The sequence below is a fragment of the Myxine glutinosa genome, chromosome 6 (genome assembly GCF_964187855.1).
Source record: "Myxine glutinosa chromosome 6, kmMyxGlut1.1, whole genome shotgun sequence".
NCBI lineage: Eukaryota > Metazoa > Chordata > Myxini > Myxiniformes > Myxinidae > Myxine > Myxine glutinosa.
In genome coordinates this window covers 167,030,504-167,049,078 of record NC_136266.1, presented here as the reverse complement: position 1 = coordinate 167,049,078, position 18,575 = coordinate 167,030,504, and the positions used below count along the sequence as shown (strand labels likewise).

Below are 18,575 nucleotides of genomic sequence, written 5' to 3'. Positions count from 1 at the left end.
GTGAAAGTATAAAACAAATTGTGATTTTTGCCAATAAAATACCTTTATCTTTCCATTTTGTGTGCTGTTGATTGCAGGTGTCTGATGTATGCCGATGATGAGCAATGGAGATGAGGACTTGCATCACGTGAGGCTCTGTGATGCATCAGATGTTTGGCTTGATGGTGAAAGTGACAAAACACCTTGGCAGGTGACAGCTGCACCTGCTGGATCCTCACTTAGCTCTGAGGATGCCCTCCAACGTCGGAGGTTCCCTGCTCCATTGGACCAGGCAATGGAGACTCGAAGCATGAGCAACAAGCATCTATTCAAAAATGCTTCTAGTGAAGTTTTACCAAACCCACAGAAGAAAAGTCAGGAAAACCCTTTACTTGTGGATTTTGAAAGGAGCAAGAATAGGGACTTGGAATTTGTTTGCAAAGCATGCTCGTACACCGGTGAAGCAGAACCGTTGAAAGTTCCATTGTCAACGGCGACTGCTTTTGGAGGCTTGGACAGTGTCCAGGCACAGAGCTTACCTACCTCATTGGATATGGCTCCAGCAGTAATCAGTGATGAGGTTGTGGAGCACCAAGACAAAATGGACCTTGGAGGAAAGCTGGAAAACCTTCCACATGTAGACACACACACAGCAGAATTGTGCTCATTTCACCCTGCAGAGACCTCTTTAAGTCGTAGCAAATTATTTGATATTTCTGGGGCGATGGATGAAATTTCTTTGGCTCAAAGTTCTCAGAGTGAGTTTGCTGATGTCCAGAGGAAGGACACATGTGTAAGGGAAGTGCAGAAACTTGAACAAATGACTCAAATGGAAAATGACATCATTCTATTACGCTACCTGACTTACAAAATGTGTCAACAACGAGTGGAGTCTCTTCTGAATACCACAAGGTGAGATCATCTTGATGTAACATGCTGTGAGTTCCAGTAATTTGATTTGGCAAATGTTGAATTGCATCTGCTGTGGATTTCCATTGTTAAACCCATCTAACCGTGCAGCTGGAGAAGGGGTCTTGCAATGGTGTGTGTGTCTGTGTTAACATGTGGGCTTTTGTTATCAAGTTTTCAACCAATTTTAATTATGAGAATATTAATAAGACAAATAAATAATAGGGTCAAAATTTCAAAGGGCAAAGTCACAGTCAAAATAAATAGGCCTCATTAGCCCGTCCGCAGTTGCGCAGCAAGAGATGGCTGAGTTTTTTAATTGCTTCCATGTTTCTTTACTTATTTACTATTTGAGCTTCGGTATATCTGTCCAGGTATTGACTTTTTTTACTATTTGAACTTTTGTCATCAAATTTTCAACAAATCTTTGTTATGAGAACTTGGAGAACACATTAATAAAAGGAGCTTTATTTATTTATTTATTTGTTTTTTTAGCTGTTGTTTTCATCAGGTTTGTACCAAGTTATGCTCTTTTTGGACTTCGAAAATATCACATCGACAAGGGGACATGTATTGCAAAGCAATTCTCGCTCTTGTTTTAGTTCAACGTAATTATGTACCGTGAATGAATGAATGAATGAATGAATGATCGTTTTTAAGGCCATTTTCCCCACTAGAGCGGGGGTTAGCCTTGCGGGCCCCATGACAATCATGGTTCCCTGTTTGAGGCAATGTTTTTATGGCCTGATGCCCTTCCTGACGCCAACCCTTAGTCGCCTCTTACGATGCGCAGGGATACGGTGTACCTATTCGAAATCGGGGTACACACCGTGATCATTCATCCCAGCAAGCTGGTACTCAATTTGCCGACCTCGGAAGGATGACAGGCTGAGTCAACCCTCCTGGCGTTAATTCAGCGATCGATCGGGATTCGAACCCCAGGGTCCTAGGATCCCAAGCCGGCACCCTAACCGCTAAGCCAACTCCAGGCTTAATTATGTTATTGACATAAAAAAAATTTTTTTTGTATTAGCGACTATCCCTATTCACGTGTAAAATAGGGTGCATTGGGACAGCCATAAAAATCATATTTTTTCCTATTTAACCCATATATGGGGTTAATCGGGACTAAGTAGCTTTATAAAAAAAACAGAACACTTTCAACCCAAATATCAACAAATTGGTATGGTTATCAATTTTCAGCAAAAAAGGTTTCCGAACTTTTTTTCAGTTTGTGTCCCTATTCACCTTGCTGTCCCGATTCACCCCAGTTCACGGGACTTGAACACATGGAGAACACAAATCCCTTGTTGGCACTTTCGAAAACTGACAGTTCAACAGGATTTTGGCAAAATATTATGCCATTTTACGCCATCTTCACCAATCAAATTTGCCACTCTCGCTCCCAGCTTTGGAAAATATCGAGATTCAGATAAAATGGCGACACATACGAAATGTATATCGTGGTCAAAAACGCAAACCAATAATTAAAAGACCCTTCCCAGGTCCTTTTTCTCAACACCACATGGGGTAAGGTGGTATATAAACGCTCGAGTTTTATTTTGTCCAATCAGAATCACTGACGATTCCATTGAGGGGAGAGTGTCCCCCAAATATTCCTACAGGTCGCACAAGATCTGCCAGCCACCCTCTGATGGTTAAACTGCCGAAATCTCGGCTCTCTGCTCACCTTCACTCTTTCATTCCTCTTTTCTCCCGCCTCTGGAACAAACTCCCACACTCACTTCAATCACACTCCTCCCTCCAGGTCTTCAAAACAGCTGTTCACCACCATCTCTTATCTTCCCCCATCCAAAACCTTGATCTTTTCTACCCCCACTAATTCACCCCAGATCCACCTTGTTTGAAATTCCAACTTCTTTCCTGGAAGTCTTGGCAGTGTCCATATGTTTTATACCTCTCCCACCACCCCCCCCTTCCCATGCCTCGCCCCCAAAGCCCTCTCCCTCCCACAGTTCTCTCGATGTCTCCATATCTCTCGGTCCCTGCTCTCAAATGTTGTGTTTGTGTCCTTCCCCCTCTCTCCCCATCTTGTCTACCGCTCCCGATGTTATTTGTTTTGTGTGTCTGTTTGTCTTTCTGTGTGATTAATGTTCGCTCTTTCACGAGCCTCGATCTTGTATACAAAAAACAAAAAAAAAAAACAAAAAAAAAAACTGTAATTACTTCAGCTATTATTGTGCTCAGCTGACTCACGAAGGAAAGGAGACCGAAGAAGTCCAATGCAGTGGTTTAGCAATCTCCCGATTTGGTACTTTAGTGATTTATTGTGGCTTATTTGGTACTCTTTATCAGTCTTGTAGTAATGAAAATACTCGAGAATAAAAGGTTTTGCTTTTGAAGGTTTTTGACTTCACTTTGTAATTGCTATTCAGTATATAATTTTGTGCACATTTGAAGGGAGTCATTTTTTACCCCATGCCATATATATGTGTACGAGCAAAGGTACCTAGTTTTGCCAGGCAACTCAGTCGCTTCGCTGACGAGAATATTGAGAAAAGGGGGCAATAGGGGGAGAGAGTGGATGAGGGAGGGAGAGAGAAGAAGGTGAGGAGGAGGGGGTGTGTAGAGGTAGGGAAATGGGGGATATAGAGAGGAGGGGAGGGGGGGGGAGTTTGGAAGAAGAGAGGAGAAGGGAGTGTTTGGGAGGGAGAAAGAGGAGGGAGAGTTTCTCGGTTTGTGTTTGGGAGTAGGACTTGAAGGCAAAGGGGTGGGGAGGGGAGGTTGACTTGCATTTGAACAGGGGACTTGAGGGGGGTGGGGGGGAGGGGGCAGGGGGGTGGGGGGGAGGGGGCGGGGGGTTGGATGGTCCCATCTGCCAGTGTTGGTGCAGGAATGAACGAAATGGGGTAGGTTAAAACAGCACGTTCAAATGCATCTTACTAAACACCACCGGGAGAAGCCCAGACACCGACCAATGCGACCACAGACATCCATAGAGGTGGAGGGATAAGGGGCTTTGGGAGTAGGTAAGCATGAGGGGAGAGAAGGAGGCAGCATGTGTGGAGGGGAAGGGAAGGCAGAGTGAGAGGAAGGGAAGGCAGCATGAGAGGAGCAGTAGGGTAGACAGCATGAGAGGAGGGAAGGCAGTGTGAGAGGAGGGAAAGGGAAGGCAACTCCATACAATGAGGGTTTGGCAAACTCAATAGCAGGTGCAAAATAACAAAGTGTGTGTGTGTATGTGTGCGTGTGCGTGCGTGCCGTTGGTTGTTATCTCTATTGGCGGGTTTCACGAGGTGGAACGGAGTCCTCAAAGTACCCAAAGTGTCCACCTCTTTGGTAAGGGATCACGGTTCATGGACCAAGCTGTTCAACTTTTTCAGAGTTTTGTTCCGAGGGCTCTTTTCAGGATCGTCACCAAACCCCGGATTGCCTCCATTTGTCGTTCATGTGTGGTAATATTCCCAGGGATGGTTTTCAAAATCTTAGTGAGGTTCTTCTTTATCATTTCTGTTGCTACAATTATAATCACTGGTACAATTTTGATGCTCTTCAGCTTTCAAGGTCTCTTGACCTCATTTTTGTGGTCCTGGTATTTGTTCATTTTCTTGATTTCTGCATTGTTTAGGCTAAAATTGATGGGTACTGATATCTCAATCATCAATGTTGTCTTTTCCTTTTTGTTCCCGAGTACAATGTCTGGACGCAATTCTTTGTTTTCTATGTTCACGCTCAATGGAATCGTCAGGTCGTACATGAGCATGACGTCCTCATTTTCAATTATTGCCCTTGGTTAGTATTTCAATGGGTTTTCTGGAACTGGGATGTGAATTTTTTTTGCAGACATGCCAATTAATCACTTTGCATACTTTGTTGTGCCTTTGTGTGTAAAGTTGTTCTGATAATAGTTTTTTGCATCCCGAGAGCAGGTGACTACTACTTTCTGTTTCTGTCTTGCAAAATCTACACTTGTGTGTCTGGCTTAGCTCCACCATCTTTTTAAATCCATTGGTGTAGTGTCCTTGATCTTGGGCATTTATTCTGATCCGTTTGCCATCCCAGTTGATTCGACCTATTCTTCACCATTCCAATGAGCCTTCTTTGTGTATCCCTACTCTGTCCAATTCCTTTTTGTATTTTCCTGCTATTTTGTCATTCTCCCAGTTGTTGGTGTATGTTTCTTGCTATTTCTTGTCATATGCAGTATTTCTTTTGTCCTTTTTTTGCAATTGTTGGGGCTGTATTTGTTTGTGCTTCATTTTCCTGTGTGGCATCTTCTATTTGCATCTGTTTTTGGAAATTCTTTGCAGGGTGAGTTCGGGATACTTTTTCAAGTTTGTTGTGTTCATGTTTGTTTACAAATTGCATCCAATAGTCTGTGGAGCATTTCACATACTCAGCTAGTCCTACACTTGTCGCTCTGTGCACCTGGTTGAGTTCCATCAGGCCCCTCCCTCCCTCTCGTCTCGGCAGGTATATTCTCGGGATGCACTAGTTTTTGTAAAACATTTTGTGGATGATAAGGAGTTGTCTTGTTTTTATGTCTAACTTGTTGATTTCTGATTGGGCCCAGTTTATTATTCCACAGCTCTATTGGAACACTGGTACTGCGAGCTGGTTTATGGCTTTGATTTTGTTTCTTGGGGAGAGGTATGTTTTCAGGATAAACTTCGTTCTATGTAGGTATTCTTTGGTGATTGTTTTATGCATTTAATTGTGACATATTTGGTGGCTCTCTTCTACTCCGAGGTATTTGTATGATGCTTCGTTTTCTAACTGTTGTATTGTTGTTTCAAGGTCAATTTTTATGTTGTCTATTTTTTTAGTTTACTTTGTACAAATGTGCACTTGGCGCACTTGTCTCGTCCAAATTCCATATGAATGGCCTCAGAATATCGTTTTACAAATTTTAGTTGTCAATTTTTTGTCATTTGGCAAGAAGATCTTTAAATCATCCATGTATACCGTAGTTGATGTATCACCTTTCCTATTCCTTTGGATATTCGTCTATTGGTTGTTAGGGTGTATCCGTGTCCTTGTTCATTGATGAGGTTACTTAGTGGGTCCAGAGCCAGACAAAACAGAAAGGGGGGAGAGGAGGGGGAGGGGGGGGGGGGGAAGACTGTCTCCCTCGAAGATCCCACGCCACATGTTCACATCTGGTATTTTGACATTTGCTTCTGAGTGCTGTCATATAAAAGTGGTATTTCAAAGTTCCATTGCTCTCTCAATCAGTTTGATTATTTGGGGATTTATTTTGTATATTTGCATGCATTTTATCATCCACTAATGTGGGACACTGTCGAAAGCTTTCTTATAGTCTATGCAGGTGGTGGACAATTTAGGTCTTCGCATTTTGCAATTTTCAAGCATGGCCTTGTTCAGTAGTAGGTGGTGAATTGTTCCATAACAACCTCTCTTACATTCCTTTTGTTCTGCCTCTAAACCTCCTTGCTGTGTTAGATGATGGTACATCATTTCTGTGATGATTCCTGTCAGCAGTTTGTATGTGGTTGGTAGGCATGTTATCGGCCGGTATTTGGGGGGAATTTGGATTTCCTCTGATTTTGGGATGAGAAAGGTGTTCCCTTCTACGAGCCACTCATCCACTTCCTTTTCCTCTTGGATCAGTTTCTTAAATGTCCTGGCATAGGGATAAGACTGTCGAGTCGCAGCCCTGAAGTGAAGCCCATGTTATCAATTATTTTAAAATGGTATGTTCTGTTTGAAAACGATGGGTAGTTGCTATTCTGTTTGAACGGGATGTCCGGAGACACCTGGAGACAGTTACACATTTATAATTAATTTTAACCTTTATCCTTTATCAATTATTTGGTTCTTTTACACCTGTTACTAGGTTTGCCAAACCCTCAAATTCTATGGCGCTCTGCCTTCCATTCCCCGCTGCTCTCCTCACGCTGCCTTCCCTTCCCATACCATAATACTGTTTCCCCTCCTTTTTTTTTTTTTTTTTTTTTTGTATACAAGATCGAGGCTCGTGAAAGAGCGAACATTAATCACACAGAAAGACAAACAGACACACAAAACAAATAACATCGGGAGCGGTAGACAAGATGGGGAGAGAGGGGGAAGGACACAAACACAACATTTGAGAGCAGGCACCGAGAGACATGGAGACATCGAGAGAACTGTGGGAGGGAGAGGGCTTTGGGGGGGAGGCATGGGAAGGGGGGGGGGGGGGTGGGAGAGGTATAAAACATATGGACACTGCCAAGACTTCCAGGAAAGAAGTTGGAATTTCAAACAAGGTGGATCTGGGGTGAATTAGTGGGGGTAGAAAAGATCAAAGTTTTGGATGGGGGAAGATAAGAGATGGTGGTGAACAGCTGTTTTGAAGACCTGGAGGGAGGAGTGTGATTGAAGTGAGTGTGGGAGTTTGTTCCAGAGGCGGGAGAAAAGAGGAATGAAAGAGTGAAGGTGAGCAGAGAGCCGAGATTTCGGCAGTTTAACCATCAGAGGGCGGCTGGCAGATCTTGTGCGACCTGAAGGAATATTTGGGGGACAGAGCACAGAGAGAGCTGGGGGAGCAAGGCCGGAGAGGAGTCGGTAGAAGACAGAAAGACCACCTACCTGCCTGCGGTGAGTGAGTGAAAGGCCCTCAGAGATAGCTTCATCGCGGGAGATTCCAATGATTCTGAAAGCTTTGGATTCAACAGCGTGAAGCCGAGCCAGGTGTGAGGCAGGAGCACCAGCCCATAGGGGAGAACAGTATTCCATTGAGCTGCGGATGAAAGCCTTGTATGTGGTGAGGAGCTCAGGTGTGCCTAGGAAGGACTTCGCACGACGGAGGATGCCCAGTCGGCTTTGGAGGCCAGCTTTGGAAATGTGGTTTTCCCAAGAAAGATCATGGCAGATGGTGAGACCCAAAAGCTTGAGCGACAGAACTTCTTGGAGAGGATTGTTGAGAAAGTAGATGGGAGGGTTGTCCAGTCGATCTTTTCGGAGAGACATAGTAAGAGTGTGAGATTTGTCAGGATTGAAAGACATGTTCCACATGTTTGACCAGTCTGTGATTTTGTCCAGGTCTTCAGAGAGTGAGGAGGCTGCAGACTGCCGATCTGAGGGAAGAGGAATGGAGCGGCAGAGAGTGGAGTCATCAGCAAAGAGATACAGAGGATTTTCCAGAGAGTCGGAGAGATCATTGATAAAGACCAGAAAAAGCACAGGGCCCAGCACACTGCCTTGGGGAACTCCAGCCTGAACGGGAAGGGGAGATGAGAGAAATCCATTCAGGGCCACACGTTGACTACGACCAGAGAGGAAGTCCGCAAGCCATGCATGGAGATTTCCATGGATACCATAGGAGGAGAGTTTGGTGAGCAGAGCTGGGTGCCAGACCGTATCGAAGGCACGTGATATGTCAAGGGAGACAGCTCTGATTTCCTGTTTGGCATTGAGGACCTCCATCCATTGTTGAGACAGCAGAAGCAGCATGTCCAGAGTAGAGTGACCTGGTCTGAAACCAAATTGATGATCAGAGATCAAGCCATTGGAGAAGAGGAAAGATTTCATATCCGAAGCAATGATGGATTCCATGACTTTGCTGATAAATTGGGAGCAGGCTGATTGGTCTGTAGTTGCAAGGATCTGTTTTTGCACCTTTTTTGTGTAAAGCGGTAATGTTTGCTGATTTCCAGGATGCTGGCAGATGACCTTGAGCAAAGGATAGGGTGAAAAGAACAGAGAGAGGGTGAGATAGAGCGGCAGAGCAGGATTTTAGGACCCGTGGGCTGATGCCATCTGGTCCAGTTGCAGAATCAGAGTCGAGGTTTGACAAAAACTCCTCCACCTTGTCAGGAGAGAAGGTCACAGAGTCCAGGAGCAGTTTGGTTCGACTGGGAAAGGTGGGAACAGAGAGAGATGGGTTTGGGACTAAGGATTTTGAGGCAAACACAGAGTTGAGGCATTCGGCTTTGTCACGTGCGATGTCAACTGTGTGGCCATTTGAGGTAAGGGAGGGGATGGAGGGGGAACAAACACCAGAAACGGATTTGACCAGACGCCTCCAGGATTTGGAGGAAGGAGACAGGTTTGAGAGTTCATTCTTGAGTGAGGAGTGATAGTGCTTCCTGGCACTCCTGAGGGTAGACACACACTTGTTCCGAGCTTGGTGGAAGGAACTGAGATTTCCTTCAGTTGGATTAGCCTTCCAAGAGGCAAAGGCAAGTTGTTTCAGGGCAACTGCCTCACCACAAGATTCAGTGTACCATGGACGGGAGGAAGGGTAAGACAACTGAAGGCGAGATGGGATAAATCTGTGCATGAGAGAGATCAGTTTGCTTTGGAAGAATTCCCAGGAAGAATTGATGTCAGAGGCAGTGGAGATGGGAGACCAATCCAGACGATTGATGGCTGCTTGAAGACCGTCCCAGTCGGCCTGAGTGAAATGCCAGACTCGTCGACGCTGAGGAGGCTCTCTGAGAATGGCCAGAGAGATGTCCACTTTGACAAGCACATGATCAGAAGAACCGATTGGAGCAGAAGAAGAGCAGCAGACATTAGCAGGGAAGTTAGTCATAACCAAGTCTAGAAGAGAAGATCTACTCCATTGGCTGAGATCCGGGTCGGGAAATTGACAGATTGTGTCAATCCCAGTGAGTCACAGAAGTCCTTTGCTGAGGTGCCATGACTGGTGAGAGAGGAACCCACACCCAACCAGGTGGCATGATGACAATTGAAGTCACCACATATGAGGAAGAGAGAGTTGGGATGAGTGGATAGAAGTTGGTCCATGTTGTCAGACAGTGAAATGTAGATGGAGTCATCACTGTTTGGGGGACGGTACAGAACACATATGAACAAAAGGTGGGAGCGGAGAGGAAGACGTAGCCAGAGGTACTCCTGGGGGTGAGGAGGAGAGAGGGCAGTGCAAGGAGAGTGAGGAAGAGAGTTTTTGATAAAGATAGCCACCCCACCACCAGGCCGAGGCTCAGGTCTATCATACCGGAGGAGGGAGTAACCAGGAAGAGATATTAAGGAATCAGAGACATCTTGAAGGAGGAAAGTCTCTGTTAAGCAGATCAAGTCTGGATTGTCAGAAGCAACCTGTATGGAGAGATCAGTCAGGTTTGAGCGAAGGCCCCGGATGTTTGAGGTCCATACCGTTAATGAAGAGAGAGGGGGAGCATCGGGTACAGGACAGGGAAGGGGAGGAGTAGGGTAAGATGAAGGATGAGAGGGGGAGGTAGGGAGAGCAGTTGTTAGTGTGTCAGCGATTGCAGAAGAGTTCCAAGAAAGGGAAGGATGAGGAGGATGAAAGGTTTGAAGGTGAAGGGATGAGGCACAGAGAGGGGTTGTTTGAGGGGGGGCAGAGGAAAGAAGAAGGTTGGGGGGGGTGGAGGTATGAGATAGAAGGGAGACGAAGTGGGGAGGAGGCAGCTATGAGGAGGAGGAGGGGGGAGGAGGGAGAATTGGAGAGGAATGGTATGGGGGGAGATTTGAATGGGAGGGGTTGGGGGGGAGTTTTGAAGGGGAGGAGTGAGGGGGGAGTTTAGGAGGGGAAGGGCAAGGGGGGAGTTCAGGAGTGGAAGGGCAAGGGGGGAGTTCAGGAGTGGAGGGGTAGGGGGGGAGTTTAAGAGTGGCGGGGCAAGAGGGGAGTTTAGGAGTGTAGGTGCAAGGGGAGGGATTTGGATGGGAGGGGCAAGAGGGGAGTTTAGAAAGTGGATGATTAATGAAAGACGAACATTGAAAACAAATTGGGTTTGTTGTGATTTTCAAGTTAGCAATCCGGTTCAGAATGATGGAGGAGGGATGGAATGAATGTGAATTTAGACCATGTAGTGAGGGAGACGTATAAGATATTGAATTTCTTTTTTTTGAGGTGGAATGAGTTGGAGAGGAAATTGAGAAAAGCCTTTTAAATAGGAAGAAAAACAGCGTGTTGTAAAATACCACTGAGTAAAACACTGAAGGGGAAAGGTTATACATATTTAAATAATATTTAAACAGAACCGTGAACAATCTTATGTGCACAAAAATACCAACGGGGGGAGAGCCGAGAGGGACCACCACGAGTCACGTGAAGGGCAAACGGTGGATGAGGATGCCTTCCACCTTCTCCTCAGGATGCCTTCCACTCCCCTCTCATGCTGCCTTTCTTTTCCCTTCTCTTGTGCTGCCTTCCTTTCCCCTTCTCTTGTGCTGCCTGCCTTTCCCATTCTCTTGTGCTGCCTTCCCTTCCACTGCTTTCACACTGCCTTCCCTTCCCCTCTCCTCACACTGCCTTCCCTTCACCTTTCCTCATGCTGCCTCCCCCTCTCCTCACACTGCATTTGCTTCCCCACCACTCCTGCTACCTTCCCCTCTCCTCCGCTCATGTTGCCTTCCATCCCCCCGCCCCCTTTTTACGCTGCTTCCCCTCCGCTCTCCTCACACTGCCTTCCCTTCCCATCCCATCATACTGCCTTCCCCCTCCCCTTTCCTCATGATGCCTTTCACTCCCCTCCCCCCTCACGCTCCCTTCCTTTCCCCTTCTCTCGTTCTGCTTTCCCTCCACTTCTTTCACGCGGCTTTCCCTTCCCCTCTCCTCATGCTGCCTTCCCCTCCCCTCTCCTCACACTGCATTTTCTTCCCCTCTCCTCACACTGCATTTTCTTCCCCTCTCCTCATGCTGCTTTCCCCTCTCCTCCGCTCATGCTGCCTTCCCATCCCATCATACTGCCTTCCCCTCCTTTCCTCTCACGCTTCCATCCTTTCCCTTTCTCTTGCACTGTCTTCCCTTCTCCTCCGCTCATGCTGCCTTCCCTTCCCCTTCTCTCATGCAGCCTTCCCCTCCCCTCTCTCACACAGCCTTTGCTTCCCCTCTCCTCATGCTGCCTTTATTTCTCCTCCCCTTACGCTGCCTTCATATCCCCTCCTCCTCTCATCACCATTCTCCCTCCCCTCCTCTCTCTCTCCCCTTATATCTCTCCCTTCATCTCTCGGATCAGGGGGCTCCCAGGGGCGTTTGACCAAATCAACAGAGGTCTGAACTACGACCTCAATAGACGACCGTCAACCCACTAAGGGCTATTTATTAGCTTCACCGCCAAAGGTGGATGGAGGTTATGTTTTCACCCCTGTCTGTCTGTCCGTTTGTCTGTCTGTCTGTCTGTCTGTCTGTCTGTCCGTTTGTGAACAAAATATCTCAAAAAGTTGTGGACGGCTTCGGACGACATTTGGCAGAGATGCAGCGTATTTGACACCGACGAAATGATTCGATTTTAGTGAAGATCTGGATTTGGATCTGGCTACTGGACTTTTTTTAATATATAGAATATATATAATGCAAAAGTGTGTGTGTGTGTGTGTGTGTGTGTGTGTGTGTGTGTGTGTGTGTGTGTGTGTGTGTGTGTGTCTACGTGTCTACGTGTCTACGTCTACGTCTACGTCTATAACATAACAAAGGGAACAACAGGAGAAATGGGAAATGCCAACAGCAGGGTGGAGGGAGAAAATTGACGGAGGGAAACAATAGACAAGTGACGCAGATAACGTTGAAGGGTAAGGGAGAATGCAGAGGGTGGAGAATATGGATGCATAAGCAAAATGTTTGGGAGGGGTGGGGTTGGTTTAACAGGTGCAGAAAAGATCATGATTTTGGATGGGGGATGACTTGAGATGGTGGTGAATAGCTGGCTTGTAGACCTGGAGGGAAGAATGAGATTGACGAGAGTATGGAAGGTGGTTCTGTGGTGGAGGAAAAAATGAATAAATGAATGGTGAACAGTGGTTCTGGATTTAGGCAGTTTCACAAGGAGGGGGTTTGCTGGTGGACCGCCTGCATCCTGCAGATTCCTGAGGGTGCCAAAGCACGGAGAGGGCAGAGGGTGCAAGTCTTGACAAGGTGCATCCAGGTTTTAGAGAAGGGAGACAAGTTTTAAAGCTCATTCTTTAGATTGGACAGATTTTGTTTTCTGGCTCTCAAGAGAGTAGACACACTTGCTGCGAGCTTTGTGGAATGATCTGAGGTGGCCTTCAGTTGGATTTGCCTTCCAGGAGGAGAATGCAAGGTTGTTTTAAAGAAACTGCCTCACCACAGGATTCAGAGTATCAAGCAGGAGGATGGGTAAGATAATCGTAGATGGGATGATTCCGTGCATAAGAGAGAGCAGGTTTCTGTACAATAATTCCCAGGCTGAATTAATATCAGCGGAGGTGGATCTCCGACACAGTCCTGATGTGTGAAAAAAAAAAATTTTTTTTTTTTTTCAAACCACAAATACAAAAGGCACGAATGCAGAAGCAGGTCACATGTTATGAACCACAAATACGCGGAACCCACAAATTTTGGGACCATGAATGTTGAGGTCCGACTGTAGATTAAATTCAGATATTTTGTCTGATCTACACATAATACCCCATAATGTCAAAGTGGAATTTTTCTTTTAGAATTTTTGACAACATAGTTAAAAATGAAAAACTGAAATGTCTTGTCAATAAGTATTCAAACCCCTTTGCTATGACATTCTAAATTGAGCTCAGGTGCATCCAATTTCCTTTAATCATCCTTGAGATTTCTCTACAACTTGATTGGAGTCTACTTGTGACCAATCAATTGATTGGACATTATTTAGAAAGAAACACATTTCTATAAAAGGTCCCACACTTGACAGTGCTTGTCAGAGCAGAAACTCCACCATGAAGTTCAACGAACTCTCCGTAGAACTCCGAGATATAATTGTGAGGAAGCATAGATCTGGGGAAGGGTATGAAGCAATTTCTAGAGTGTTAAAAGTTCCCAAGAGCTCGAGCTCCATCATAAGGAAATGAAAAGAATATGGAACTACCCAGGCCTTTTTTTTTTTTTTTTTTTTTTTTTTTTTTTTTTGTACACTGAATCGAGGCTCGTGAAAGAGCTAACATTTACTTCACAAACAAATCAACCAGACAAACAAAACAAAAAGAGGGAGCGGAAAACAAGATGGGGAGAGAAGGGGAAGCACACAAACACAACATTTGAGAGCAGGGAGATGTGTGGAAGGGAGAGGGCTTGGGGGGAGGAGGCGTGGGAAGGGGGGGGGGGTGGAGGGAGAAGTATAAAACACAAGGACACCAAGGACTTCCAGGACAGAAGTTGGTATTTCAAAAAAGTGGAATTGGGGTGAAATTAGCGGGGGTAGAAAAGATCAAGGTTTTGGATGGGGGAAGATAAGAGATGGTGGTGAACAGCAGTTTTAAAGACCTGGAGGGTGGAGTGGGATTGAAGAGAGTGAGGGAGTTTGTTCCAGAGGCAGGAGAAGAGAGGAATGAAGGAGTGAAGGTGAGCAGAGATTCCTATAGTTGGCCATCCGAACAAACTGAGCAACTGGGCAAGAAGGACCTTGGTAAGAGAGGTGACCAAGAACCCAGTGACCACTCTGACAGAATTACAGCGGTCCTTGGCTGAGATGGGAGAACCTGCTGGACGGACAACAGTCTGTGAAGCACTTCACAAATCTAGGCTTTGTGGGAGAATGGCCAGATGGAAGCCACTCCTGAGAAAAAGACACACGACAGCACGCCTGGAGTTTGCAAAAAGGCATGTGAAAGACTGAGAGCATGGAGCAAAAGATTCTGCGGTGTAATGAGACAAAAGTTAAACTCATTTTCCGGAATGCGAAGCGCTACATCTGGTGGAAACCGAGCGCATATCCTCGTCCATATAGCACTATTCCTACTGTGAAGCATGGTGGTGGCAGCATCATGTTATGGGGATGCTTTGCAGTGGCAGGGACTGAGATACTTGTAAGGGGTGTTGCAAAACATTTTACCTTTTTTTCCCCCCTGAAAACCCGCTACGGTTGTGCACGCATTCGGACATGACGTGTGCGTGCGTACGTGCCGTGTGCATACCTTGCGTCCCCGTCGTCACTTTTTCTTCGCTTGTCGTTGCTGTGATGGTTTTGTCGTGGACTGAACAACGTGTCGCATGTGCGTTATTCTATTCTCGGCTACTTTAACGTGCATCAAAGGAAGCATGCCTCGGGGGGAAAAAAAAGGTAAAATGTTTTGCAACACCCCTTAAGGATAGAGACAGCAATGAATGGAGCCAAATACAGGAAAACCTGCTTCAGAGTGCAAAATACCTTAGACCGCGGCAAAAAATGTGCAAAATGTCGAGGGGTGTGAATACTTTCTGAAGGCACTATAGATATGAGATGAGATGATTGGTCAGGTGTAAAAAAAATTCATGTTAATTGTAGTCCTTGTGACCTAGTGGCATAAATGTTCTTGTCATTTCCAATGCCAATGATAATGGGACTTTTTTATGTGTTGATCAGGGAAAAACTATATGAACTCTACTTCTTGCTGCATGAAGAAAATATGGTCGACTTCAACACCTTCTTGTGCAGGCCACCATCATATGCCCTGCAATTTTGTCGAGATAATTGCTTTGTTGTCCCTCAGGTAAGGCCACCCACCCTCCTTCGTACACATAGACTGACCCTTGTGAAGTATTTGTACAACCATAGGCAAGAAGTCGATGTACTTCCGATGTAGGGATGCAATGGACACACCACTGGTTTAATTCAGCACAAATCCTCAAATAATCTACCAAGATACAAACTTGTGAAGCTTTAAGGTACCTGTCGGTCGTCTGTGGAGGATTTTACATCCAATAACTCTCATTAAACTTTTGGACAACATTGCTGAGCTACAAACTGGATTGACACAAAACAGCCTGTTTGTGATTCTTATTCTTATTCTTATTCTTTTCAGAAGGCCAAACTTTAAATTGGTTTAAGCTCAGGACTTGGTTAAACATGAATTCACTGCATTTTATATTGGGATGGCCGATAACTACTTGAAATTTTGATAACTTGAAAGGATTCCATTAAAAGTAGGCATAACTGCATAGTTTTATGCATAGGAATAACAAGGGTGGGTGGGACAAAGCCTGTCAATCAGCCTGGTGGGGGCGTGGCCATGGTGACACAATTGCCTAAGGGCCAATCATGCAAATGGGTCTGGTTAACAGCATAATATTACATACAGTCCGACAGTAGCGACAACAGAAAACAACTTTGAAAGCCTGGTGTGGTTAACGGTGGAATATTACGTACAACCATTGTTGCCAGATGTATGGTAATTATAATCGTATAAATAGGGGTCACTGCAAACTTCTCTGCGTCAAACTCCATGGTGACTATTGTTAACACCTGTTAACCTTCATGCAAGATTTTTTTTTTTTAAACAAATTTTTTAATTTTTTTTGGAAAAATTTGGGAATGTTGGAACAAGTTCCAAATTTGGGAATTCTGGGAATGTTAGGGAATTATTTCCCGGACTAAATTTAAGGGATTTTTAGATCCCGGACGCAGACCCAATTTCGAGCCCACGAGTCAATTGGACGAGCCCCCAATTTCTGTTACGTGCCCCTCCCCGACCTTCTGGTCTCAGTATACCTCCGAACCCCGGAAGGAGTCACGGCAGAAAAATATATATTATCCCGTGTCGAAATCAATCACTAATGAAACCATCCATGAAACCATCAAATGAAACAATCAAATCAATAAGGAAACCACACCCTTGGTTGTCAATGAACAAATAATATATTAAAAGCACCCAAGAAGAACCATACAACAATGGTGGCAATCAACCATTCAATCAAGATCTTAAGAGGGTAACCTAGCTCAAACTCACGGTGCCCCCCCAGGACTGAAACCGAGCCCTTCTCAATGTCTCTATAACTCAACAGAGATGAGGTGACGGGGCGATGGCGAGTAAGGAGGTGTCGGTAAGGCGTGGACTGTCACGTGATCCACACCAACAGCAAACGGGCAGTGGAAAGGGAACTCCCAAAGACACGATCCAGACGTGCACCTGCACCGTTCAATCAGCGAACCGCAGTGCAATCTTCAGACGCCGCTTTATTTCACAGCCGTCCCCGGCAAACCACCGGAGGATAAGCCCAGCCGACGCGACAAAAACCTTTTCCGATGAAGGCGGCGCGCGGGGCGAATGGCGGACGGCTCTCACTCGAGCCGGGGCCTCGAGGCGAAGATTCTCCGGAACCTCACGCCTGTACCTGACTTCGCAGGCTTTTCCACAACTCCAGCGATAACACTGATCGCACGAGATTCCTTTCAAGGACTCAAAGTTCACTCGCCATGTACGCTCGACCACGCTAGGTACCAAGCTTTTTCAGAACGCGTCGTTTTCACTGTCCTCACGCCTTCTTCTTCTTCCCCGCCTTTTTCTTCCGGGTCGGTTTCCTGTATCATTTTACGTTAACCTTTTTAACTTTAGATAGCTGTTCCTGAATACTAAACCTTTTGAGAATAATAATAATACATGATATCAGAAACATGTCAAGTGGGTGAAAACCACAACAGCGGAAGTGACGAATCCGTAACACTTCACACATACACTCCGTTGTGCGTTCGCTCTCACTCTCTGTAACACACTCTCCCGTTACACACTCGCGCTCTGGCGCACACTTTTTCCTCACACGCGCGCCATTCGCTTTCACACATCGCACCACGGACCTTCCACGAGCGCCCGGGTTACGTCGCGATCCCAAGCGCGCGAAAACTCTTTTCGCGCCAAACATTTTCACGCCATACATTTTCCTATTCACCTTCGGGATTCTCTTCTCCGCCAGCACCTGCAAACCTTTATTGGGGTTAGGCAGCACGACATCACGATGCAGATGCAGACTTTGAGTACATTCCACCTCAATCTCCGATTTAATTTCTAACTCTGCCGTCTCTTCGACCCCAATTTCAATTATGATGATTTCTTTTTCTTTTTCCTTGACGAGCGCCGGTGCACACAAACTTTTATTTTCCAACTCGGCGGCCGTCGGCTTTTCCATACCCCGAGTCGCAATTTCTACCCCGGTCAACTTAACTGCTCTCTGCTCTACCCCGCTCTCTACTCGTTCCTCGTACCGCGCTACCTCGTCGCGTACCAATGCGACTTCCTCGCTCAACTTGCACCCAATGTCTTTCCCAAATTTTTTTATTCCCCCGATGTGTTTGTTACTTTGGGCGTCCATTGTGTTTTCCAATTCGTTTTTTACCTCTTTCAATTCCCGGGTGGATTTGTTACTTTGGGCGTCCATTTTGTTTTCCAACCCCAATAACCCATCTTTCATTTCTCGGGTGGATTTGTCCCCCACCAGTTCTATGGATGCCTGTATTTGTGCCATGAATTGTGCCATGTAGGCTTGCAGGTCCATTAGCCCCACTTGTGCAGTGGGCGCGGCCCTCGTCGCCATGTGTGAGGCGCCGCCATTTTCTACCCCTACGGCCAGCCCATCCTCAATGTCCTCCTCCATTTCTCCCAATTCTTCCCGGGGGTCCTGGGTTATTAATTCTCTCTCCTCATCTACCCCATCATTTACCCCCACCGGCATACGACCGTCTTGGCTAGCCATGGCACGAATTTAATTTAGATGTTAATAACAATTCCGGTCGCTCGTAATTTTCGAGTGCGTTAAGCGCACTTCGGGTCCCAATCCAAACTCCTGACACCAAATGTTGCGGATCTCGACGCCGGCCTTCTCCCCTTACCAAGGGGGGATTAGTCCCCTTGTCTTTGACTGGCCTGGCGGGACCCGGGACCTATGACGTCCTTCCCGGACAGTGCGAAATAGGGTATTAGGACCAAAATCGCTATTACCTAATTACTCGCGCTGACCTGAAACGAGGAAATAAGCCCCACATGAAGCACGCGTGTTGAGATGCTGAGCGGTGCGTACACGCGATCCGTGCCGTTTAGATGGTGAACCCGGTTCTAGC

At 46.1% G+C, this 18,575-nt stretch overlaps 1 protein-coding gene across 1 annotated transcript in view; it reads left to right on the top strand.

Moving 5' to 3' along the window:
* SRCAP (Snf2 related CREBBP activator protein) overlaps positions 1–18,575 on the top strand; it is a 349,731-nt gene that overhangs the window by 51,275 nt on the left and 279,881 nt on the right. The window contains exons 2-3 of the mRNA XM_068118884.2: positions 78–891; positions 15,111–15,237. Coding sequence (XP_067974985.2) covers positions 89–891; positions 15,111–15,237 — 930 coding nt within the window. The 5' untranslated portion in view covers positions 78–88. The remainder of the gene's footprint in view (positions 1–77; positions 892–15,110; positions 15,238–18,575) is intronic.